Source organism: Plectropomus leopardus, chromosome 14, assembly GCF_008729295.1.
Source record: "Plectropomus leopardus isolate mb chromosome 14, YSFRI_Pleo_2.0, whole genome shotgun sequence".
Lineage (NCBI taxonomy): Eukaryota > Metazoa > Chordata > Actinopteri > Perciformes > Serranidae > Plectropomus > Plectropomus leopardus.
This window is the reverse complement of record NC_056476.1, coordinates 32220191-32248081: the sequence shown is the minus strand read 5'-3', so window position 1 is coordinate 32248081 and position 27891 is coordinate 32220191. Positions and strand designations below refer to the sequence as shown.

The window sequence follows — 27891 nt, the reverse complement described above, 5'->3', positions numbered from 1 at the left end:
GTCCTGGCGTGTCTCTCTGTGTATTCCACCCCAGGTGATTTGTTCATCGCAGGACTGGGTCCAGGCATGTATGGCAACCTGCCTAAACTTGTGGCTTCCAGGGAGGGCTTCCAGGGCTGTTTGGCGTCAGTGGACCTCAACGGTCGCCTGCCCGATCTCCTCAGTGACGCCTTGTTTCGCAGCGGGCAAATTGAACGTGGATGCGAAGGTACACTGTCCCTCAAATCCGAGCCTGATTTAGACTACTACAACACAAACTCCAACTCCAACTTCAACTCAAGCAGTCCTTTCTTCCTGCTCAATGCAAACAGTAGCTCCACAGCCCTGCATCCATACAGAGGCACCTCCATTCTGTTAACTGTGCTTATTGCCTCACTTACCCACTGCTAGGTCCAGGCCAAACACCTCCTCACCTACACCACCACATTATCGGCCACATTGGTCACCCACTGACAGTGATATTGTGCTCACCATCCAAGCGTTTTTTTGCCAGTGTAGTTTCATAAAATGCAGCAATTTTCTCTAATACTTTTTTTTCTGAATTCTGTGAATATCATAAACAATATTATCATATAAGAAGGTACTACAGAGCTCCTTGTGAGTGGCTGGTTCAGGTGTGCTGGTACAACAGCACATGTAATAATTTGATTTTACAAAGATACATTCATATCCAGGGCAATTTTTTTTAAAAATATTTAAAAAAAACAGTAAATTCTAATGTCTGTTACATATGTCATTGACCATTTCATAAACCTTACCCCACTTGCTTATCAAACTTATCATTCTTGTGCTGCATTTCACAATAACAGTCAGTAAGGTTTACATGATGCTACAAAAGTGAAATTATCCAACCAAAACTGGACTTTTATAATACATGTTAACATGTCAGTCCAGCTAGATTGTACTAAGCTGAATTTCTTGAAGTTGGTCTAACAAACCTAAATATTGCAGATGGGAATCGAGCTACTCTTTCATGTATATGCCTCAACGGGACCTGAACTGGTCTAGGCATTCTGCAAAGGCTCCATAGTCCCCGCATTAGGCTTTCACCTGGAAGTCGAACAGCATAAATTTGTAGAAGAAAACTGGGAAAACAAAAGAAGAAGAGGAAAGGAATAAAACAAAACAAGACAAAGGTACCAAATAACAATGACCAATAAATGCTAACTTGTTTGGTATGTGACGTCAAAGGTCAACCAGGAGAAAGTCTAATAGCCACAGCTGAGAGGGGGCATATTGCCACCTACCGTGGAGGAGTCGGACATATCTCTGTCAATGACTTGATTCTCCCCCAGTACTTGTATACAGGGACAAAGACAGCAGTACAATTAAATGGCCTAATCGAGCTACAACCGTTGCTTCATTTAACTGTGCATGGAAACGTATTGAGTGGTAACATACAACACGTATTAGGTGACATACCACCTAAAGTTTGTTGTAATTTAGATTAATAATGGATCTTTGGCTTCTGACAGAAGACGACAAAAGCAGCCTCTCCCTTTCAGTTGGCAAGTGGTTATTTTGCTTGAATAGCAGCTGCCACTGGCAGATTTTATTAGCTACATCCAGGAGACAATTTTACCCCCACTTTCTCTCAAGTGTTTTGAGCGCATGCCAAACACACCTTTGGTAGTTGTGTGGCCAGGCTCCCTTGGCACAGCTGTGGCACCCTTGGATATGGGGTGGGATCATAAAGAACACATTATTATAGATTGGTACATTAAAAGCTGCTACAGTCATGGCTTATTACACTACTACTACTTTCACACTATTAAATCACAGAGCTCTCCGTGTCATGATGTACTGACAGTTTGGGAACCTTGCAGGGAGTTGCCCTAAGACGCAGTGCATTCACCCTGTGTAGACCTGGCATCAATCACAACTGGATAGCGCTAAATACATTTACATTTAACATATAACATTTAGATTTAACATTTATATTTAACATACAACATTTCCATTATTATAACAAAACAGTGACATTATCTTGAACAAATTTTTTTCATGAAAGAATAAATCGGACAACGTTCGCAAATATTGCTCTAAATGTGATTAAAAAGTGACTTTGAAAAATTCACACCTCTTTCAAATTATGTTTTAGAGCTAAATGTGGAGAAACATTGCTGTTTCTTTCAGACAACTTTACAATCGGCGCCCCATATTTCCAATCTGATCATTCGAACCACTCGCTGAGGTGATCTGAGACACATTTGACCACATATGTTTTGTAGCATAAACGCTAAGGCCTCTGACGAGGACTACATCATCAGTACAAGAGGTGGTGGTTGTTTTGGTGACAGCTTAGCTTACCCATTTTACATTGAGGAAGAAAAGGTGTTGCGTGACCGTCCCTCGTTTTCACCTATGGACAGGGCCATGGTGATTTCTGCTGGCAGCCATATTTTCAGCTGTACTGACACAACTGCAAACAGGAGAAGTAAGCATGCTAAAGAGCAGCTAGCAAAAGTATGGACGTAATTACTGTCCATGGATCAGTAAGAGAATCTGAACACAAGTGTTCAGCTGGAGACGCTTGAAAGGAACAGGTGATCGTCGATATGTCTCAGCTGTCCACTTGTGTTTGGTTGACCGAAACTCATGCTAATACCAGGGCTAAACAGGGTCATTGTTGTCTGGCACATAGCACAAATATTCTTTCAAAACTTAACTTTGGAACATCTACCTGTAATGTAAATGTAGAGCTCTGGGCAACATTTTGGCCTGTCTTGTTTAAAAGAAGATGATCTGCAGCCGTTAGATGCATTTGATGTGCACACAAGCACAGTGGAGTCTTTGGTTATTTTACAACAGTCTGATGCTGGTTACACAAAAGGCAAACAGCAGATTTGTTGTGTGTAATTTTGATTTGACAGTGCCCAGCATCACTTCAGTAAGCGAGTGCAGATGGACAATTCGAAACCCCTAGCCAGCGCCTATGTAAATGGCCCTATCTAGAGCCACAATTAAGTTTGTCCGTCTTGGGCTACTGCAGAAACAACATGGCAGAGGACCTGCTCCATGTATAGATGCAAACAGCTCATTCAAAGGGACGAAAACGCACAAATTCTTATTTTCAGGTGATTATACAATGAAGTAAAAAAATAGTTAGGATTCTTATAACATCAAAAATCCCACACACTGGACCTTTGCTACTTAATAGGTCTCAGGGAAATTAAATCAGCATTATTACCAGTTAATGATGCATGATGACATAGAGATACGTTTAGGCCTAATCCTGTATCCTAGGTAGCTTGTTAGTCTTACATAAAAGTGCAGTATTATAAGAAAGACTGCCTCTTTGTAACATAACACCATTCATGAACATAAATGACAATCTTGAAATTTCTGATTTCCAGTATAAATGCAATGCAAGCTTCTTAGTATGTGTTGTGTATTTTTAGGCTAAATGTTTCATTTTTATGATAAAATGTTTTGGAGAATGAGGACTAAACTTTGAGTTAGGCAAAACTGTCTCAGGTAAACTTAATGTGGGGCAACTTACATCTTCCATGCAATGGATGTTTCAATCCTCAACAGGGCTTTTTTTCTGATATAACCTTTAAACCTTTTAAAATAATGTAGTTAGATGATAATATGCTAGCAACATGTCTACAGCTAAGAAATGACCATCCCAAGTCATTACATGTTGCCGCTTTGCAGTGGATTTCTGCATCTACATATTACGAGTTAGGTATCCCTCTGCATTTTGTCTTTATGTTCCGACCGATCACCCAAATGTGATGTCAACAAACACACATGGTGGGATGATTGTGGTTTTGTGTAGTCAGTAACAGTACCTGGCAACCCACGCAGAGACGTCAACAAAGGTACATGCTGGCAGAGATAGTTAGGATTAGGGGAAGGAGGCACATGGTAAGATGTAGGAAAAAACAAAACTAAGCACATTTAAACAGGAAGTAAACACCAGACTCCCACATGAAGGCCCGGGGTTTGTTGGACCCATCCAGCACCTCTTCTGCCTGCCCTATAGGTGTCCTCACGCTCCTTATATTGTGTTTAAACCTGATGCTGTCCATCAGCGTATAATGAGAACGCAACTGGTTTTGTGCGGCCTCGTTCTCAACGTATGCTATCTAACAAAGCAGTTGTAACCTCTTTTATTTACTACACAGGCGAGATTCAACCACACTATTAAGTGTTGGTCAGCCTCATTTTGGCAGTTCTTGGAGCCCAACATACAACTGCTGTAGGTACACACGTTAAACTAAAATAAATTGTTCAAATAACATCTGTTATTCACATTTAAAAGAGCAGTAACACATAGAGTCTGTTCATGCTGACACGACAAACAATGATGCGTTAACAAATTAGGTATAGTTTTTTTTGCTTTTTTACTACAAGGTGTGTTGAAACACAACCTCTCATCCATATATGGTCCCCTCTGGCTCAAAAAAGTGGTGCTGCCAACATGCCAAACTCAAGTCTTTAAATGGTAGTCTACAAACCATGGGTGGCTACATCCATTATATTTACACAGTTTGCTTTCATAAAAATTATTCTCTTTGTGGTGTAGGAACATGCCGGTAACAAGTGTTTCAGTAATTTATGCACAACGGGCTCCCTGACATTATTGGTGCAACCCTCCTTATGAATATGTAATAGTGCCTTAATTCAGGGTCCCGCTTTGACCACTTCCAGAAAAACACATTAACACAATTCAAAAATAAAACAGCACGTTGACATGACCAAACTCTACTAATATGCATATGATTGTTGTCTGAACACAGAAGCTCTACAACATTATTTGCACAAACAGCCACCCATACCCTGGAAAAGACACTAGGTTACTAATCTTCGTAACTGTGCTCAGCAATGACTGGACAATCGGTTTGGGGGTAGGGGTTAAGCAAATGATCAATTACAGGGGGAGTACAAAAATAGTAAATATAAAAAGAGCAGGGTCAGCAGTTCTACCAGGCCCTGACATCACAACAGCAATGGAAGTGTGTATTAGATCATACCTGAGCTCCATGACTGGGCTCCATACAGTTGGTTCACAAAGCAAAACTCAGGGTTTAATTTGTTTTGTGTTGATTTCCAACTGTTCATGCACATTGTACATAGCTACATCAAAATGGGCTCTTGAAACATTTTGCACAAGCAAGCAAATGTCACTGTGGACAAAATGTTTCCATCTTCTTGTGAAAGTCCTGCATTCTTTTCTGGTTGTTTTTGTCATTCTCTTAAGGTTCTGGGCTTTCACAACCAGTAGCATGGCAATCATTTTCTGTCCAGCTGTTTATTCTTATGCCTGCTACATCATTCAGTGGACATTAAGTGTAATGTATGCTGCTGTTTTTTTATAATTAACAATTCCTTACAGATCTCCATGGTAGACAAATACACATGTTGGTTTATGTCTCATTTCAATCCAAACAGACACTAACGTTGTGTATTGTATGTCTTCCTCACTGTGACATGCTGAATGGGGTTTGATAGCAATGCTTTTATGTATGTACTGCAAGAAGGTTGACTAATTTCTTTTCAAAATAAAATGTCATCAATCACAGTTTGCTGGTCTTGTCCATGGTACTGTGTCTCATTTTTAGGTGTGCTTGTGATTGTTTTTTCTTTTCTTTTCTTTTTTTTTGCTGATGTATCATAATATGTTGATTGGTCATTTCAGCTACATTGCCATGTATTGCCTGCTTTTCATGACAAGCTTTCATAACATAAAATTCATTTGTTTTTTAAGCCAGTGAGTGCAGTGAGTTTCTGTACTGTCAATAGATGGCAATACTGCACTGTTGCAAACATTTACCAAAATAGCATCAGCAAAACAGGAATTAGCTTTTCACTGTTGCTACAACATACATTAAATCCTGAACCAGATCAGTGGATCAAGTGCAGGATAGCCCTGCGTTGTAGGTCACTATAAGTTCCAAAACTCCACCCCCTACGTCAACTCATCATCTGCTCACCTGGTCCTGAACAGCTCCTTTAGCAGAGCAGCTTCCATCAGCTCACCGGGTAAGTCTCCGCTCAACACAATGACTGATTATAGTTAGACGAGATTATACAGACTGACAGTCCCTCTGCTGTTATAACGAAGTATGTACATTAAAGCAGAAACAGAGAGGAAATAAATTTCCTGTTGAGAAATTTCACATAACCACAATAGAAGCAGAGTAGGGATTTCATGCACAACTGATTCCAAGGTTTATGGAGAGAGAGATCCAAAGAGGAAAACTCCAGCAACACTCATAGTGTGCTGATCATTGTTAGACAAACAACTTTCAGCTAATGGACTTCATCAGGGTCAACTTACACATTTCAACTGTCAACACAACACAGTACAAAGATCATTTACATAGCCTTGGTGTGGAGCAGAAAAAGATTTACTGAAAATTTAAGACACAACCAGTCATATCCACCCCTGTATCAGCACACAGGGCGCATATACATGGGTTGGATATATGGTTATATTTCCATACTGGGAGGGAGGTGAGGGGAGTGCCCAATAAAGGACATTGGGAACCAACATATTTTGTACATTGACAGCAGGAAGTTAGCCACTAGGTGGCACTGTCAACAAAGTAAACAGGAGCTGCCTACCAGTGGTGATTAGAATAGAGTGCAGCATTTAAACATTTGTAATACAAATAAACATGCTGTCACTTTCACAAACAATTATGTTAACATTAAACACTTAAGACAGGCAAGGCGCTGTTAGGCAGCTTTATTTGTAAAGCACATTTCATACAAACAGGGCAATTGAAAGTTCTTCTACAGAGCAATAAATATAAAACACAAAGGCATGGCAGATACAGATTTACAGTAAGAGTAAAGAGATAAGATTTTTAGGTAAAATTGATCACTAAATGATTTTAAAAAAATGTAATAATAAAAAATTTTTATTTAAAAAAATAAAAAATAAAAAAAGTGCAGATAAGACATTGCAAAAGGGGTAGTCTGACATCATCTGGGAGGTTATTCCAGTTCTTTGCTCCATGAGAACAAAACACCGTTTAGTTTTAATTCTACGGATGCTCGGTAGGCCAACCATAAATGTCCTGAGGGTCCTTGAAGGGAAACTTTGTCCTCCCTTTCTAACTTGTTTTGTCCGACAGTAGTTATAGTTTATGCAAGTCCTTATCCTCTGGAGGAGAGAAATCCACTGGAACAGACTGATCCATGGCAGGGATTTTAGTGCACGTTCTAAGGGTCATCCAGCCCGCCACACAGGACAACCTGCAGCTACCAGCCAGCAGCAAAAGGCACATTATGTTTTCAGAATCAGAATCAGAATCTTTTTTTTTTTTTTTTTTTGCCAAGTACATTTACATATACAAGGAATGTGACTTGGTGTTTTGGTGCAAAACAATTAACATAAAGAAAGAATAAAATAGTGAAATTTAAATAGAATAGAACATAAGATAACAAAAATATAGAAGCAATTTAAATATATAAAATGACAAGTACAAAAGGTGCAATGGAGGGATTGTACAGTTTTTCGGAAGTATAGTTACAGTGCAAATATCTTAAGTTTAAATAATTAATGTTGACCTACAGTGTGCATGTAAAGAAATCTAATCAAGTGTGTGTTAATGTAACACATAAAAACTGATTTAGCATAACATTAACGCAATGTTTTCAGATTCTGGGGCTGGATTAGAGCCTGTGTCATGTGGGCGGTGGGGGAGGGGGGGCGGAGTATTGTTCATGATGGTGACAGCAGAGGGGAAGAAACTGTTTTGAGTCTTGAGGTTTTGGTCCTGATGGACCCCAGCCTCTTGCAGAGGGGAGGGTCTCAAAAAGTCTGTGTCCGGGGTGTGAGAGGTCGGCCACAATTTTACCTGCACGCCTCAGGGCCCTGGAGGTGTACAGGTCATGGAGAGATGGCAGGTGGCAGCCAATCACCCTCTCTGCAGCGCAGTGGATATGCTGCGCTGCAGCTGTTCTTGTCCTTCGCCGTGGCTGCAGCTGTACCACACTGTGATGGAGGAGGTGGGGATGGACTCAATGATGGCGGTGTAGAAGTGCACCATCATTGTCTTTGGCAGGTTGAATTTCTTTAGCTGCCGCAGGAAGTACATCCTCTGCTGGGCTTTCTTGATGAGGGAGCTGATGTTCAGCTCCACTTGAGGTCCTGGGTGATGATGGTCCCCAGGAGGCGGAAAACTCCACAGTGAAACTGGGGAGTCACAGAGGGTGATGGGGGCGGGGGTGGCAGCGATCCTTCTGAAATCCACTACCATCTCCACTGTCTTCAGAGCATTGAACTCTAAGTTTTTCTCACCGCACCAGGTCACCAGATGGTTAACCTCCCACCTGTAGGCGGACTCATCCCCACCAGAGATAAGTCCAATGAGGGTGGTGTCATCCACAACTTGAGGAGCTTGACGGACTGATGACTTGAGGTGCAGCTGTTTGTGTACAGGGAGAAGAGGAGAGGAGAAAGAACGCAGCCTTGAGGGGAGCCGGTGCTGATGGTTCTGCTGTCAGAAACATGCTTCCCCAGCTTCACCTGCTGCTTCCTGTCAGACAGGAAGTCTGTGATCCACCTGCAGGTGGAGTCAGGCATGTTCAGCTTGGAGAGCTTGTCCTGTAGCAGAGCCGGAATTATTGTATTAAAAGCAGAGCTGAAATCCACAAACAGGATCCTGGCGTAGGTTCCTGCTGAGTCCAGATGCTTGAGGATGAAGTGGAGGGCCAGGTTGACAGCGTCGTCTACAGACCTGTTGGCTCTGTAGGCGAACTGTAGGGGGTCCAGGAGAGGGTCCCTGATGTGTTTCAGGTGTGACAGTACCAGGCGCTCAAAGGACTTCATCACCACAGAGGTCAAGGCGACAGGGGCTGTAGTCATTGAGTCCTGTGGTCCTTGTTTTTTTAGGGACAGGGATAATGTTGGAGGCCTTGAAGCAGGATGGCATGTGGCATGTCTCCACTAAGGTGTTAGAAATGTCTGTAAACAATGGAGACAGCTGATCGATTGCAGTGCTTCAGGGTGGGGGGGAGACAGAGTCCGGTCCAGCTGCTTTGTGGGGTTCTGTCTTCCTAAAGATCTTATTAAAATCTCTCTCCAGGATGGACAGAGGTGTTGCTGAGGTGAGGGGGGAGGGGGTAGCTGGGGTGGATGGTTGTGCTGAGTCCTGGGCCCCTGCTGTGATTGGGGCAGGTGGGGGGTGACTTGTGGAGTGGAGTCATCATGGGGGATGGTCCAGGACTGTCCCATTGTCTTTCAAAGCGACAGTAAAACTTGATTTCAGGTCGTTGGCAAGGCGTATAATCATTCACAGAGTGGGGGGTTTTGGGCTTGTAACTGGTGAGCTGTCTGAGGCCCTTCCAGACTGAGCCAGCGTCTCTGTCCTGTGAACTGTTTTTTGCAGTTTCTCAGAGTAGAGATGCTTGGCTTCACTCACCGCCCTGCTGAAGGTGTATTTAGCTTTTTTGTAGCCCTCCTTGTCCCCACTCTTGAATGCCTCCTCCTTTGTCTGCCTTAACCATCTGAGTTTGGCTGTGAACCAGGGCTTGTCATGTTGTAACTCACCAAAGTGCGTGATGTTACACACAAGTCCTGGCAAAAGCTGATGTATGACATCACAGCCTCTGTATATTCATCCAGACTGTTTGTGGCAGTCCTGAAAGTATCTCAGTCAGTACAGTCCAAGCACGCCTGTAAATCCTCCACAGCTGCACTGGTCCACTGTTTTGATGTCCTCACAATAGGTTTGCAGAGCTTTAATTTCTGCCTGTATGCAGGAATCAAAATGAACGTGATGAACGGTCAACGTGGTCAGTGTGCGCAGGGAGGGGGACGAAAGTTTGCCATAAAGTGATACGCGTTGCTGACGGTGGTGTAGCTGTGATCCAAAACATTCCCCTCTCTGGTCAGACATTTAATAAACTGTCTATATTTTGGAAGTCTCATGACTTAGATTCCCCTTGTTAAAGTCCCCAAGGACTATAACTAAGGACTCCAGGTATGTTCCGCTCCACACTCTGTATCTGGTTGGAGGGTGCACTATGCCTCGTGCATGTTGGCCTGCGGTGGAATGTAAACACTGACCCAGAATGAATGAAGCAAACTCACGGGAGAAATAAAATGGTTTGCAGTCAATTAAAAAAAGTTTCCAAACCAGAAGAACAATGTTTTTGTATCACTGTCACATCAGTACACCAGCCACTGTTGGCATAAAAACAGATTCCTTCACCCTTTGTCTTGCCAGAAAGTTGTGCGTCTTCGATCTGAAGAGTTGGAATCCTGCCAGCTGCAGTAGTGGCTTCCCTGCGCCATGGCAACATACACGTTCAAGAGCAGGTGGTAGTATTTTTTTTACATATTGTTACATAACCTATATATATATTTTCTGTGGATGAAAAAACAAACATTTTATAATGAAGCATTTTCCAGAGTCAGTCAGAGGCGGGTGAAGTGAAGGTGTTTAATCACGTTCTATCAGAGTTCTGAATGAACTAGTCTCCCCTTTAGTCATGTACTGATTATGGCTAAGTCTCCAGTGTGTGTGGTGTGTTGTGTGTGTGTGTGCGCGATTCGCGTGTGCGTGTGTGCGTGTGTGCATGTGTGCGTGTTTGGGTGGGTGGGTGTCTGGCATTCCACAGGTCCTAGCACCACCTGTTCAGGAGGAATACATCTGTGCCAACATGGGTATTTGCATCCCAGCGTGGGGAGAACTACCACTGTGACTGCTCATGACCCTCCTACTACTGGCACACAGTGCAAATGACCGTGAGTACTGATCTCACCATTCAGATTCTATATCATGATCACAATATATATATATATATATATATATATATATATATATATATATATATATATATATATATATATATATATAAACCACAGAAAGTAGAAAATATCACACTCACTAAACACATCTTTTGTGCCACTGTGAGTGCTTAGAATGCTAATGAAAGTGAAAGTAAAGCTAGTAAAAAGTAAACCATTTTTTGAATACATAGCATTTTATGCTAGAGTCACAGCTAGCATCAGTTTGTGACTAAAAAAACACAGACTGCACAACCACTTGAAAGTTTAAACATTTATGACAAAAACTAATTTTGGCTTATATGTGGCTGCAACTTTAGGATCATACTGTCCCGCCAGCAAACCCACATCTTTGTTCACAGGTGAAATTCAGGCATCTGCATTGACATTTACACCAATCTATGTATCAGCAGGTTCTGCAATGACACAATATGCAAAAAGTCAGATGTGATTCTTTATGTGATTTGATTTGACATCCAATGTGTCCATATATGTGACCATACAATAGAGTAGTATGTCCTACCATAGACAGTGAGAGGACATCTCTTCAGTGTGCTCTTCTCTGCCATCCTGTCAAATATTTCATCAGTGTCCAAAGCCATAAGAATATATTTTTCTGTTGCCATGAGCATGAATGCTTCAAGATGCTCTAGTGATGTGCACTTCTTAATCTGCTCTTAATGAAGTTGAAAAGCCATGTTCACATGCAACTTGTGTAACAGAGAGGGTCAGGAGGAATTTGTATCCCAGTCCAATAGGGTGGAAGGTATCAGTCCATAAATTGTACGGATGGAGGACCAAGTAACATCATACTGGGCAGTTTTTGCATGAGGAGCAAGACTTATTTACCAGATCCCTCTCTCCCTCACCTTGTCCCGGCCCATTTCCAACATCCGTGTCCTCTGTGCTGGTTCTTACCACATATTCATCCAAAACGGACGACTTCAATCTGTCCCAGCGGGAAACCAGGCTTTGCAAATCCCCTTGCAAGGCCTCAGTAGTGGCTCTGCTGTCATATATGAGAAGCTGTTTACTTAGTTGTTCAAGTTGCAATGCATGAACGCCTTCACTTTGTATTTTAGCAAAAGTGTGATAGTCAAGACGACAAAAATCTGAGTACAGTTTTTTGTTATTTTCAAACCATCTGCTAATTCTCTCAATGACTGTATTCAGAATGGCATTGTGAATCTTAATTTTGTTTTCAGTAGTTGCATCAGCTAAGCTCTCTTCTTCTCCAAATTCACCAGGCATCCTCTTCTTCTTCCTTGATCTTTGACAAGGCAGTGCAGGTTGAACCTCAACCCCCACTCCACAGTCCTCATCTTGCAGTTTGTTGTTTGCCCAGGCAACAAAGTTGTCTGCTGACCCCTTTAAAATCCCTGGCGTATTTTCTGAGGATCCTTGTGTGCCAGTAACAAGACGACGGGCTGTCACCATATTCATTCCAGTTGTCTGGAGATATTTAGACAGGGGAGATATCAGTTCAAAGATGTGCAGGAAGGTTTGAGCTGTCAGAATGGTTTCATATTTGAGCAGTGTCTATTAATATGCCTTTGCCTTCATACCCTAAGATGGTTTCATGTTAGCTTTTTTTAGTGATGGTTGTAAGTGTCATCACAAGGTCAATGTAGAGACTCTTTTTCTGGGACACCAAAAGATCCAAACAGATTGCCCAGTGCTGCATCTTTCGCCTGCCAACGCTTCTCTCCAATGAGTGACAGGCGCCTGTGATATGTGTCCTGTGTCACTTCTTCACAAACAACCATTCTCTCATAGGACTCTTTCAGGAATACAGCAATGTCATTTAAAACCAAGAAGAGCGATTCACTTTCAATGACAACACCTGTGGCATTGGCCAGCACCATATTTATAACATTGTCATAGCAGTAGACATACTCCTGCCCTGGAGCTGACAAGAGAATTGAAATTCCTCTGTATTCCCCTTGCATGGTGCCCCGTCTTTGGAGTTAACTGCACATTTAGTGATGTCAAGTTTCATTGTGCTGAGTACCTGCTGCAAAATACTGACCAGAGGATGACTGGCAATTTACTACTGCAAGCAGTCTCTCATGAATGGCATCCATCATTCATCTGATTATTACTGAGCACTGGTCTTTGCATGAAATGTCTTGCATAGTGTCTATCTGAATGAAAACAGTACAGCTTGCTTGACCTTGACCTCATTAGTATTGTTTTCTTGTAGAGGATGTCCAATAGTCTTTATGACTGCGTTGACTGCTTTTTTTGAGATGAGAGTGTCATTGGACCCTCTACCCTTGAGTGAGCTTTACTCATGTAACGTGAGCTGCTTCTTTTTCTTTTTGCTTTGATCAGTGCGTTAACATGCTTTTGCAAACATGTATCAAATTTGCTGTGTAAAAGAAAAGCTCCAAAAATGTGCCATGGTCTATTGCAGTCTCTTTCAGACTATATACAGCTTCTGTCTTCCCTCCTCCTCGCTAACTTAGTCCACGCTTGACTTTTATTATGTCAATAACCCACTCCATCAACTGTTGCCTCTGAGGTATCTTTTCTCTCACGACAGCCATTTGATTTTCATTCAACAGGCACTTGATTTCCTCTTTGCAAGTCCACAATAGATATGTCTCTGATCATTCACAATGAAGTGCACTTTTCTCATGTTTCTCAGTTCATTGATGAATGTGTCTCCAGTCATTCATTCCAATTGTGAAGGGTTCTCTTGGGTGGCAAAAGCTAAACATAATAAACAATACACAGCATGTGTGTTTTCTCTCTGTCAGCAATGAACATTTGGTGCACTGGAGCATTGGAACAGTTTTCTTTACAACTATATTTTTTGAGTTCTGGTTTGGATGATATTTTAAGAACAAATTAAACTCGACTGGTTTGGGGCATGCAGATTATTTCATAGCAGGCTCCTCTGTAAGACACTGATGTTGCTAACTTCAAGTTACTCATCAAGTTCTTTTTCATGAAACTGGCACTTTGTCTGCTCTTTGAAACATACCACAACATCTTCAAAGATAGACAGCATGCACATTTCTGTAATCGTTTCTGGGATGCTTCTGAAAAGTGCTGCCCTGCATCTGCTGGAATTGCAAGAATTGCCACAATCAGCCTGGGCAGCCGCTTGGCCCCCTGGTAAAGATCTGCAATCTTCTGACTGTACTTTTAAAGTTATTAGTATTATTACAATAATATTTATCTCTGTAGATCAGTGATACCTGCTGTTTAATATTTTATAATATCTTACTTAGCTGTTACAGCTCCTTACAACCATGACACCATCACCTTTGCTTGCATTAGCCTGCTAATATCCAGTGTATTCCTGGGCTTTAATGTGAATTTTTAAAGTTCAGATGATATTAGTTCAGCTCATTATTCATATTTTCTCCTCTTGTTTTCTCCAGCTGGGACAACGTACATCTTTGGCAAGGGAGGAGGCCTCATTACATTCAAATGGCCAGCCAATGAAAGGCCGAGCACCAGGACAGACAGGCTGACCGTTGGCTTCAGCACCTCCCTGAAAGATGGCATCCTGGTCAGAATTGACAGTGCTCCTGGTCTGGGGGACTATCTAATGCTGCACATAGTAAGTTCTCACACACACTCTGCTCATCTCATGTAGGCTTGGTAATGTATGTTCTAAGTATTGGTTTCTAACTACTGTACCTTTGCTGTGCACAATGGGTGTAGTCGACTCGATGCTATGTGAAGCAGCCAGTGTGTAGTAGTGAGCCGGGGAGGTGCCATGGATTTTAGGCTTCAAGGAGAAAGGCTGGTCTGTTGTGCTGGCTCTCTGTAATGTTATATCTTGTTTCACTTATCTTGAGTGCACAAATGAACCAACATTGAGGGAATGACTTCATCAACATGCGGAAATGACTGGACCAAAGCAAGTGAATTAATTAACCAAAACAAGTTGACAAATTAATCAAAATGAGCTAACGAAATGTATCTTGAGGCCACGCAATAGCATCTCATACACTGGATTTAGTGAAACGGGGCCTCAGTTTTTTGGGGGGTTTTTTGTTTTGTTTTTCTTTCTATGGCACCTCCCGGGCTCCGTACTGAAGCGCAGCAGAGTAGGAAGAAGAAGAGAAGCACCTGGCACAACAGTTTAACAAAATGTTAAATCTTAAGATGTACGTTTTGCCTCTACTTTGTACCCCAGGATGCTTCTGTAGCGGTTATTAATAACTACGTTAAAATTTGGATTTTGCACTCGTTAAAGTAAAAGGGGCACCATTCTCCATTCAGGAGAAAATTAAATCTTAAATTGTGACAGTGTTAAGACATGTCATTACTTTAATCAGTCTCATAGTCTGTACCGTTTATTCTGTATACATTGATCTTGTTTCTCTCATGAAATAATATCCACAGACAACGACTTGGTGATAAATGAGGATAATTTATTTAGACTAATAAAATGAAGAGTAAATAGATGAAATAATATGACATATAAAAAGACAGAGAATACATAAAAGGGAACCTACGTGATGTATGTTCAGGTGATGTAACTAATTAATTATGGATGATAGTGGAGGAAATACGTGACCGTCTAAAGCGTGGATGCGCACTGAAGGGTGACGTAGAATTTAGAAATTTGTCATTAAAGCTTCGCTATACGACATCAACTCTGATCACTAGAAAATGTTATTCTGCCTACTTTTGTCGACTTGATTAGACTTCTCCGGGGAGGTCCAGGTCCTCGCGTCACTCGCGTCAGTCCAGGGGAGAGCTGCGGCGCGTGTTCCAGACGAGGTGACCCGCTGAAAGGCGGCGGCGGCCGGGCAGGTGGAGTCGGTGTGCGGCGGTCTTTAACTGGCCTCGGTGTTCGCCTCAGCGAACCGGTTAAAGTCTTTAAACAAAGTCCTTAAGGGCAGGCAACGGATGCTGATAGTTTGGGCAGCAGGTGTTGCTTCTAGATCGGTGGCAGAGTTGATGGCGAATCGCGGAGTGTCCTTCTCAATTAAAACTCGCAGAAATACTCAAAGTAATCCCACTGGTCTGAGGGAGTCACTTTAAATTATTGATTTGATTTCACTTAAAAACGAATTACCAAAAGTGTCTTTACTGACCAAAAACTGGTATAAAGAAAAGCGTCAAAAAAGATTTAAAAGAAAATGGCTTCAAAAGTTAAAGTTCAGCAAAGCTCTGGTGAGCTGTTGCGGCTCCGCTTATAAAATTGAAGAAAAGAAAAGTTGCGAGCGCGGATGCACGAGACGCACCGCGGTAAAAAGGAGCGAAGAAAAACTTCAGAAGAGAGAAGAGGAGAAGCCTTGAGAAGAGTGAGCTTAAAGAGAGAGAGAGAGAGCTCTGAGCTGACTTTAGAGAGAGTCACTCAGTTTTTATCTTTCGATTTGGGGGTGCGGATGGAAGGCGGAGTTAGCGAACTTTTGCACCGAGCGATCGCGCATCTGGTATAAGTTTCTAAAAGACCTAATGTAATTTAGGAGACATTTATGTCTCTGAACTTTATGACGAATTACGCGATCTAACCCGTGGTGTATAAATTCACGTATCTCCTCATCACTATAGTCTCATCACAGTAACTTCAAATGCATGTTAGGAGACCTAAAAGTAATTTATAACGTAACACATGATTCTGAAGATCCTTTGCTCAATTTTGTGAAATATGTGACCACACATAACATAACATTGTACCATGGATCCTAAGAAACTTGTGATTACTTAGATATAGGATTACTTTTAACATTATACAATGAATTCAAAATACGATATAATTACAAAGTTGGTTATGAGCTTACTAATAACCAAGACCACTAGATGGCAGAATAGCTCCATTATAACAAAAGGGGAATAAAACGTACTTTACCTAACTCATTCAAATTACATGAGATGAAAAGAATGGGAGGTGCTCCTATCTGTTTACTGAAGCATGGAGACAACCTCACCCCCAGTCACAAAGACTAGGGAAGAAGGGAAATTTTAACTTACAACCTTGGTCCAAGTCATTCTGTCAGATGTTTATCACAACACAGGGTTATATAATGGCTTTACCCAATGTTCGACCAGTTGGTCATCTCAGCAGGGGAGGCAATACGATGGTTGTTTGGTATTGCTTGGGTGATCAGGAGGTCGTTCAGATGCCTTACATCCTGTGGTATGCTGATGGGACCTTCGGAGTGCTTACCTTCCACCATATGTCAGGAGGGAGGGTGTCAGATACTAACACTTTCCCGTGGCTTAAGAAGCCAGAGCGTGTTTGCAGACATCCCCAGGGAGAGTATAAGTTAAGTTAATTAACAACCCTCTGTTGGATGTTTTGGGTTCGTAAAACAGTGTCTCTTGACGTGTCCCCCACTTGCCCAGGGGACATTGAGCTCTGGAGTTCCTCAGAGGGACAAATGTAATGACCACGCCAAGGCAGTCCACTACACTTCATTCACATTCACATTTTCTATCGTAATTTGATTTTGCAGGCCTGAGTTGCAGACGTTACATACACTATTGTAGACAATGGTTTCATATTAATAGGTTTATTTTGCTCTTATTTTATCCTTACCAAATTCAGCATTCTAAATAACAAGTTTTCCTACTGCAACTTTGCGATCTGCACCTGCTTACCAGCGGACAGAGACTTATTGGTAAATGCCTTATCCCTTATTTGCTTCTCACCTGACCTGGAAATTGTTGAGGAGCCAGAGATGGGTTCATGAGCAATAACTGTTGAGACCAGACTTTATGGAAGTCTTTTAACAAATTGACCAACCCCCTTTTTGGAAATCTCTTGATGCAGTATTTCTGACAATTCTAACAATTACAAAAAAGACCCACAAGATTTGTATCTTAATTATTTGCTACTTTAACTTTTATGAATAATATTACAGCTGGGAAGAGGCATAGAGTATGTTGTTTTTCAGCCCAAAATCCTATTTTAATTGTATGTCAACATTTCCAGTCAGTTACTTGTGAGAATGAAAATCCCTAATAAAATTGAATAAAAGTCGACTTTCCTTAAAAAGTTTGGGCTAATGCAGTTTTCCTTTTTCTTGCTTGAACACATTCATCCATTCAGAAATTACATTTTGAAAACAGTTCACACACAGACCTAAGTTGAAAGTCTCTGTCCAAATTGACACATATGTTTCCATCAATACAAAATACAAAATACAGCTATCAGTATAAAGCAGTACGGCACTGGTTTGTGCTATATGCCTGCACCATTTCTTGATACTTTACATAGTTATAGTATGTGCCCAAATACTATACCAAAGGCATTTCACAATACGAATTGTACCCAAAGATGATTTGACTAAAGATGGGTTGTTGAAATACAGTAGAAAAAATGACATTTTCTAAGAAAAAAAGAAAAAAGTTAAACTTTTAGCATTTTGTTCATTATTAATTTGTCTGTGCCTTTGACCTCTTTGATTCATTCATGCAACTAGAAACACAGAAATGGCATCTTAGATGGATGTGGACTGCTGTTTAAGGGATTGTGCAAAGAAGTTTCACAGGGTTGCATTGGAGATTTAAAATTATGCTATTTCTATCAGCTGTCAACAAGTGTCAAAAAGGCAGCATATCACATCACAACTGTATTCTTTTCTCCAAAGATGATTTTACTAGAAATAAAAAAAACAATGCTTCACTGTGCATATTGAACTCTTTGATCCATGCTTGCAACTAGAAACACAGAAATGGCATCTTTAATAATCGTGATCAGGATTGATCACTGATCAAAGTATTGTGCAAAGAAGTTTTACACAGATTCTTTGGAGATTTACAGTTATGCAAGTCTTTTCTATCAGCTGTCAACAGGTGTTTCCTTTTGTTTAATACAGTTATTCCAACAGAGTTCTGCGTCTTTCAATGAGATCAGTGTTCACTGTTTTGAAAAAAGGTGTGAAAAATGTGTGAAACCAATGGAAAACTGTCAACACATTTGCAAGAAAAGATTCTGCTGTGCTGAGAAGGTGATGATGAAAATCAAGTTAATCCCACTTTCACTTATTGTGTTTTAGCAATCAAGACAAAACTGTATCTGTTTTGAAAAAAAGGGGGGTGAGAAATGTGTGAAACCAATGAAAAAGTGTCAATACATTTGTAAGAGAAGACTTCTTCTCTGCTTAGAAGTTGATGATGAAGATCCTCTTTTTCTTGCATCTTTCACGCATCTTCCAGTTTGGGGAAATGTAGATGCAATTATAAGGGAATTGGTAGCTGTTTGTACCCGCAGTCTCGTGCTCTGCCTGCAGCCAAGCAGCAAAACAGTTAAACAGCACAACCAAACACAGCAGCCAGAAAATGCCTGCTCTTAATGGATTGGAAAGCCTGAGCATTTACAAAACTCTTTGTGTTCTGTACTTGTTAAACCTTTGTCACTGCAGCTTCAATTTGTGACATCCAGATGCGTCCTTTTCTTACTGCTGGAGTTAAATGATTTGACAAACTTTGAAAAAACAAACAAACAAAAAAAATAGTAATGGAATGCCAGCACAGCTCACAGATGAAAGTGAAGTTTGTTCAAATAAATTGTAGTATATATGAATAAGTTTTACTTCAAGAATGTCGAATTCTGAAGAATGCACTAGTGATTTTTAAAAAAAATTTTTTATTGAATTGTATCAGACATCCGGACAACATTCAGCAGCTAGTTACATGGTACATTACTGTGCATATAAACATCATGAGACATTATATTACATTTTTTAAAAAAAGTAAACTTAAACATCTACATCTACATAAACCTTTAGTGAATAAATAAATAAATAAACAAATAAATTACAATTGGTGACTCGCCAAACATGAATTCATTAAAAAAATCAATACACCTTAGTTACATCATAGTCCAGCTCAGCAACCGAGCAGGTGTTCAACAAACATAGTTTTAGTGCTTTTGATGACATTTTGTTTCCATCTAGTGATCAAAGTTCTCAAATAGAAACATAACTCACTGCTATTTCCTCAACCAGGGCAAGTGAATACAAAAAAAAGAGTGTGTTTGGCTGACAAGTTCAGGGGTCAGTCTGACTGATACAAATGAAAAATTGTGTTTTCTCATTTCAGCAACAAGGCAAAATTGGTGTGACATTCAATATTGGCACAGTGGATATCAGTGTGCAGGAGAGCAGTACCGCAGTGAATGATGGGAAGTATCATGTCGTTCGCTTCACCAGAAATGGTGGCAATGCTACGCTGCAGGTGGATAACTGGTCGATCAACGAACACTTCCCAACAGGTACACTATTAATCAATCTAGAAATAAGCAGTGTGAGATTAAGGGAGTGGGCAGTTTCCATATGCTTTTTCTGAGCTATGAAGAGACTACAAACATGTAGTGCACCAAATCCACTTAGATCTCTAACTGTTTAAAGGGTAGGGGAACTGCAACATCCAGTCTGTGGATGTGAATTTAGTGGGTCAAAGCCAACATATATATAAATATATATATAATGATTAGAGATCTGGAGATAAGCTTGTCTCACTTTTGTTCTTGTTCTTTGTTATTGATTTAAGATAACATTGGGGTATCTATGTATCTCTGGTTAAGGCTGGGCTGCCAAAGCACAAGACAGGAATTCTTTTTTGGGGGCACTACTTTTTTCTTCCTCCAGATATAAACCTACCATTTCATAAACCACATCTTTCAATGTCATCACCAAAAATTATCATCCAATTGCAAAGCAAAGCATGTCAACTACTTTCTGCACCGTAATCCTAGTTGTAACTTTAACAGTGTACTCAAGACCTCCCTCCACTCATTGCCCTCTCTGTTGTTTACTCATTCTACAATTTGGTAATACAGCTAATGAAGACACATGAGACCAGGGAGGAATTGTAACTAAGCATGTATTTAGTTTAACAAGGTCTTATGCAGGTGACGAACAGGGTTGTGACATTATCTTGAAAGGGACAGACTCAGGCAGCTGATACACAACATCTTCCTCCTTTTTATGTTCCCTTAAGAAACTAAAACCTTTAATTAGGGCCCGAGCACCATATGGTGCGAGAACCCTCTTTAAACAGAAGGAATTTTTTATTAGGGCCCGAGCACCAAACGGGTGCGAGGACCATCTTGAAATCCTTGGAATTATTATTATTAGGGCCTGAACACCGAACGGTGCATGGAATCTACATGTTTTGGTCTACAAATGATGTAGACCAAGATGGCGAAGATTTTATTGTGTCCAAAGGAAGTAATTCACATGTGAAATATCTCACTCAAGGGTTCAAATTCTCTGTATACTTTTTCAGACTTTCACTGAAATGGATGATTGCGTCACTCAGAGTCCTGCCAGTAGCCTTGACTTGCATTGGGGTGCGAGGGCCCGTTCCACGCTGCTTGCAGCTTCAATTAGGGCCCCGAGCACCGAACGGTGCGTGGACCCTCTTGAAACTGAAGGAATTCTCATTGTTATTATTATTTTTCTCTCAAACTAATTGCCTTTTTGAGGGCTTTAACATATTCAGAAAGTCATGAAACTTTGCAGACTTTTCAGGTCTGGTGAAAAATTTGATATTTTAATGGTCTCGTGCGTGGGTAGGAGGAAATGTATCAGTTGCACCTCCTACTGATTTTCAACAAAACAGACCCCACAGCATGTTTTACCTAGAGCTGTGAATCTTTGGAGGCCTGTGCAACACCCCAGTACCTACAAAAAAACAACAGGAAGTTGGCCATTTTGATCTGAACTGTATTTTTAGCCATTTTCAGGGGTCATAATCTTGACAACTTGTCCAGGAGCGTTCATCAGATTGACTTTAAATGTTATGGCTACCTTCATAAGACCTTTGGCAGCAAAAGTTATTCAAATCATGAGTTTTCATCACACCGTGTGATCTGTATGAGGCATCTAATTTGCATGTTCTGCCATGAACCAGGAAGTAAAAAGGGGGTGGTGTGTAACTCTGCTGTAAAGGGTCCAATATGACCCAAACTTCACATGTTTGATTGGAGTCCCTCCCTGAACACATCTATATCCCAATTTTAAGTGATAACAAGAGCGCCACCTATTGGAACAAGAAAGGCAAAGTTGTACAGTAACATGTCCAGATCCTAGCAGGTTGACTCGATTGATCTCAAAATGGTCTCAAAAAATCTTTATGACATTGGTGATGCTTGAAAATGAATATTGAGAGTTTTCGTTGGAAGGCGTTACCGGAGTGGGGTGGACAATTTTGATGTTTCAACATGACATCAAAAACTGTTGTAACTTCGCCCTAGATGGTCAGATCTTTACAAAATTTCACAGATCTGATAAGAGTCCAGGCCTGAAGACATTTACAGTGCAATTTTGAATCTTAGTCATAGCGCCACCTACTGGTAGCAGGAAATTACTTTTTTTACTCTTTGATTTTTCCCCTGTAGCAGGTTAACTTAATTGACCTCATATCCAATTAGAATACTGTAAAGACCTTCATGATGCACAGAAATTACACTTTTTAGTTTTCATCAAATGCTTTTGCCAAAGTTACGCATTATTCGCCATAAAAATGGAAGCACTTTTTGAGAGGCAAGGCATGCACCAAAACTCACCAAACTTAGCGCACACATCAGAAATCCTAAATTGTGATATTTGATGAGAATTTTTTTTGCACTGATGTGCCAAAATGGCTTTGTAGCGCCCCATACAGATTTCAATGAAGCAGCCCCTGGAGCCCCGGGAGGCATGTGTAACAGCCCAAGACCTACAAAAAAGCCTCTTGGACCCATACCCTAAATCTAACAGGAAGTCAGCCATTTTGAATTGAATATGCAATTTTGGCATATTTTTGGCCATTTTCAGGGCTTGCAATTTTTCGATCTTCTCCCGCAGATTTCCTCCGATTGACTTCAAAATTAAAAATCCTCTCAGAAGGCCTGGGACATCAAAAGTTTTTACATTTGTGAGTTTTCGTCACATCGTGTGGTTGTTACTGGGCCAAACATTTCCATGTCTCACCATTAACCAGGAAGTAGTTTATAACTCTGAGGGACATGGTCCAATCTTCACCAAACTTCACATGTTTGATGACTGTCTTGTCCTGAACACATCTACATTACAACTGTTACCATTATTTATAGCGCCCCCTACTGGCAACATGAAATGTCATGGAAATTACATGCTTTCTTCTTTGATGGACTGCTCCTACAGATTGTATACGATTGACTTCAAAACTGGTGACAAAACCTTTAAGACCTTAATGATGCCTCCCTCTCAAGTATAGGTTTTCAATGAACGCTGTTGCCATGGAGACCCAGTAGTGGCCACCAAAAAGGAACATGTTGTAACTTCACTTTGCATCGACCAATTGGCCCCAGATTTCACAGTTGTGGTCAGGCTGCAGCCCTTATCACATCAACAAGATTTTTAACTATGATACTCACTGGGCCACCTACTGGCAACGGGAAGTATACCTCGTACCGCAACAATTTTTTGATTTTCATGAAATCTACATGTTTTGGTCTACAAATGATGTAGACCAAGATGGCGTAGATTTTGTGTGTCCAAAGGAAGTAATTCACTGTGTGAAATATCTCACTCAAGGGTCCAAACTCTCTGCATACTTTTTCAGTCATTCACTGAAATGGATGATTGCGTCACTCAGAGTCCTGCCAGTAGCCTCAACTTGTGTAGGGGTGCGATGGCCCGTTCATCGCTGCTTACAGCTTTAATTATTATTATTATTTCAAATGAACTGCCTTTTTGAGGGCTTTATCATATTCCAAAACTCATGAAACTTTGCAGACTTGTCAGGTCTGGTGAAAAATGTGATATTTTATCTCATGCGTGGGTGGGAGGAAATGTATTAGAGGCACCCCCTACAGATTTTCAATGTTGCAGCAATGTTGAGCTGAGAAACTTTGGAGGCCTGTGTAACACCCCAAGACCTACAAAAAAGTCTCTTGGGGCCATACCGTAAAACCAACAGGAAGTTGCCAATTTTTATTTGAAGTTTTAATTTTGGTGTATTTTTAGCCATTTTCAAGGGTCGTGATTTTTAGAACTTGTCCTAGAGCTCTCATCAGATTGACTTCAAATTTTATGGCTACCTTCATAAGATTTTTAACACCAAAAGTTATCAAATTTGAGTTTTCATCACACCGTGTGATCTGTATGAGGCATCTAATTTGCATGTTCTGCTATGAACCAGGAAGTGAACAGAAAGTGGTATGTAACTCTGATATGAATGGTCCAATCTGCCCCAAACTTCACATGTTTGATAGGAGTCCAACAATGAACACATCTATGTGACAATTTTAAGCGATAATGAGAGCGCCACCTATTGGCACAGGAAAGACAAAGTTTTACACTAAGATGTCCAGCTCCAAGCAGGTTGACTCGATTGATCTCAAAATAGTTTCAAAAAGTCCTTAAGATGTTGATGATGCTTGAAAATGAATATTGTGAGCTTTCGTTGAAAGGCGTTACCGTAGTCGGGTGGACAATTTCAGTGTTTCAACATGACATCAAAAAGTGTTGTAACTTCGCCCCAGATGATCAAATCTTTACAAAATTTAGGGATAATATTTCCCACCTGGCGTGTGAATGCCTCAGGTCCCCAGGAGGAGCTGCAAAGTATTGCTCGGGAGAGGGATATCTGGAGTACTTTGTTCAGTCTGCTGCTCCTGTGACCCTGCCCCAGATAAGCAGATGAAAATGAATGGATGGGTGGATGGATAGATGCATAGATGGTTATTTAAACACTTTTTGTAGCTTCTTTTCATTTCACCATGAGGTGTGGATAATTATGTGGTATGATTTTGTTGTTTGGTTGTTTTATTGTAATCCATTCTGTTTTGCTGTATAGGTTTGACCACGTAAATTTGTGTCGAGGCAGATTCTAACCCATCTGCCTCAACTAGAAAGCACTTTGGTTCAACATCTGTGGTTTTCGAATGTGCTATATAAGTAAAAGTGACATGACATTTTGTGACTATATTGTCTAATAATTCTTAAAATTTATAATACCCTCATTACATGAATACATGTTCATTTATAAAAATGGAGGAACTCACAACCAAAAAACCGTGGTACAAAAGATCCAGGTCCAGGCACTAAGAATGGTTTGAAAACCATTTAAGGCCTTTTATTCATAGGGATAGAAACATTGAAAGTATACTAACATGTATCAGTTTAGACCTGCTTCAGGGTGTAGTGACACACCTTGACAAAGAGAGTGATTATAGCTGCAGTCACCACAGGTGCGCATTTGTGAAAGCTCACAATATCTTTTTTCTGGCCTCTAGGGACATAAGACAATACACACAACAGTTTCAAAACTGCAAATCTGAAAAGCAAGCCCTTGTATAGACTATGAAAGTCCTTACTAAAACATCACCTTTAAAATGTTGCATTCAAAGCAATTGCATGATGTCAATATTAGAAATGAAATCAAACAACAAGAAAAAAGAACTGCATATTAATATGGAAAACATGAGAGGCCAGTAAAAAAAAAGTTATATCATACCAACATATTTTAAAAACAGAGGGAAGAAAACTAATAATACATATAGGCTATAAAAAGGATGTAAGGTCAAAGTAAGTAAACTTAGCCTTCCTAAGTTTCTGCAGGAAGTAGAGCTTTCTGTAGAGTAGAGTAGAGCTTTCTGTGCTTTTTTAACCTGGGTGGTGATGTGCGATGACCTAGACAGGTTCTCAGTGATAGTAATTCCAAGGAAGCTATAGCTGTTCACCTGCTGTACCTCAGCTCCACTGATATAGACAGGGATGTGTGTCTTTGCCTCCTTCATTCTAGAATCAACAATCAGCCTCTTTGGTTTTACTGACGTTGAGCAGTAGGTTGTTCTCTGTGCACCACTCTGCAAGATTGTTGATTTCCTCCCGGCATGAACTCTCATCGTCGTTTGTAATACAGCCGATGATGGTGGTGTTGTCTGCAACTTCACAATAGAGTTCTCCTGATGTCTGGGAGTGCAGTCATGACTGTACAGTGTGAACAGGAATGGGCTGAGCACACAGCAATACACTCAGATGTCGAGCATTAATGTAGAGGAGGTGTGACTGCCAATTTGAACTCTCTGGGGTCTGCATGTGAGGAAGTCCAGTTGTGTTGAATGCTGAGCTGAAGTCAACAAACAGCATCCTGATATAGCTGTTCTTATTCTCCAGGTGAGTGAAGACTGAGTGAAGAGCAGTAGATATGGCATCCTCTGTGGATGTGTTGGTTCTGAAAGCATACTGGTGAGGGTCTAAGCCGGCAGGGATGTTGTCATTGTCATATGTTGCACATAATTTACAGATGCCACTTGTTTAGTAAGTCTTCACTGCCCAAAAGTATATCTTCTTCATCAATTGAGGCCCACACTGTAAAAAGAAAATCATTGGCTCAACTTAAAATACTTCAGTTGGTAACACAAAAACATATTAGGTTTTTACAACTCAAAATTATCAAGTTATATTAATACTATTGCCTTAAGTCAGAAAAAAATTAACTATTTGATTTCTTTTAAATTAACAGTTTTCACAAATTAAACTTCAGGCAAGTCAACTTAAGGTTTACAATATTGAATATATTTACAACTCAATTATTTGCTTTAAAAAAAAAAAAAAGACTCAAATTTGTGGTTGAAATGGACTTTATCATCTAAATGTACACTTGAGGACAAAAGTATTAGCCCCCTTAGGAAATTTTAAGATTTTTTCAGAATTTTCACAAGTGTTGTTAACCAGATCATGGAGTCTTTAACACAGCTTTTCCCAACATCCTAGTTTTATTTTGTATGCTTGAATCATTTTAATTTACACACAGAAACAAAATTATTTCACAAAAACCAAAAACTACCATGGTCAAAATTATTAGCCCTCCTGATGCCAATAATCAATTGTTTATCCTTTTTGCTGGATAACAGCATGCAGTCGTTTGTTGTAGTTTGTAACAAGTCTCTGACACATCACCTGAGGAATCCCAGCCCATTCTTCTTTGGCAAATCTCTCAAGCTCCTCCAGATGTGATGGTCTTCTGGCATGGACCCTGGTCTTCAGGCCACCCCACAGATTTTCAGTGGGATTCAAGTCAGGGCTTTGTGCAGGCCAGTCAATAACATTCACTTTGGTCTTTTGGAGGTAGTTCTTCACCAGGAGCGACGTATGTTTCAGGTTGTTGTCATGTTGGAAGACAAAGCGATGACCCAGACAGAGTTTTGCTGCTGACTGCTTGAGGTTATCTTTCAAAATCTTCACATATCCTTATTTCTTAATGATTCCTTCAACCTTGACGAGATTCCCAGTTCTGAAGCATCCCCACAGTATAATACTCCCACCACCATGTTTAACTGTGGGAATGGTGTTCTTTGGGTTATGCGCCTCTCCCTTCTTTCTCCAAACATAAGCAACGTCTCAATGGCCAAACAGCTCTAGTTTGGTCTCATCGGACCAAAGGACACGTTTCCAGTATGCATAATCTTTCTCCAGATAGTCCTTAGCATACTTCAGTCTGGTTTGAAGGTGTCTCTTCTGTAAAAGTGGAGTTTTTCTTGGTCTGCATCCTAGCAGTCCATTTCTGTGCAGGGCTCTAGTGACTGTCTTCTTTGACACTACTATTCTTGACTTGGCTAAGTCATTAACTAGAGTTTTGATAATTGTTCTAGGGTTATTAGACAGATCTCTCACTAGTTTTCTTGCCAGAGTCTTTGAAATCGTTTGCTTCCTACCTCTGCCAGACTGTACTGTGTGGCTCTCTTTAAATTTCTTGATGATACTTCTCACTCCACTTCTTGACACTTGGAAACGCTGTGATAACTTTGTATATCCTTCTCCTGCTTTGTAAGCATCAACAATTCTTTTTCTCAAGTCTAAAGTGATTTCTGCTGTTTTTGGAATGATGCTTTCTCAAGTGACAGGTCAAATCCTTTTTTATACTGTGTGTAAAGTGTTGGACAACCCTCAGTTTTAACTTGATTGATTGACTGATTACAAGCTGTAAGCATTACAAAGTCAAAGCACATGATTGCACAACAATGGCTTGTTCTTTGGCTCAATGAAAAGGTCCATTCTTAGGGGGGCTGATAATATTGACCCTTGTAATTTGTCTTTTTTCTAAAATTATTGTGTTATTGTGTGCAAATAAAATTATTTTATGCTTTCTAAAGAAAGCTAGTATGTTTACTAGTGCTATGTTGAAAATCCCCTGCTCTGTTAAAAACGCACTTGGGAAAATTTTGAAAAAAACTTAAAATTTCATAG

General features: G+C 40.5%; 1 protein-coding gene across 1 annotated transcript in view; it reads left to right on the top strand.

The window, feature by feature from the left end:
* nrxn3a (neurexin 3a) overlaps positions 1-27891 on the top strand; it is a 257417-nt gene that overhangs the window by 196388 nt on the left and 33138 nt on the right. The window contains 8 exon segments of the mRNA XM_042500138.1: positions 35-208; positions 10585-10604; positions 10606-10650; positions 10652-10687; positions 10689-10703; positions 10705-10711; positions 14146-14327; positions 19772-19943. Coding sequence (XP_042356072.1) covers positions 35-208; positions 10585-10604; positions 10606-10650; positions 10652-10687; positions 10689-10703; positions 10705-10711; positions 14146-14327; positions 19772-19943 — 651 coding nt within the window.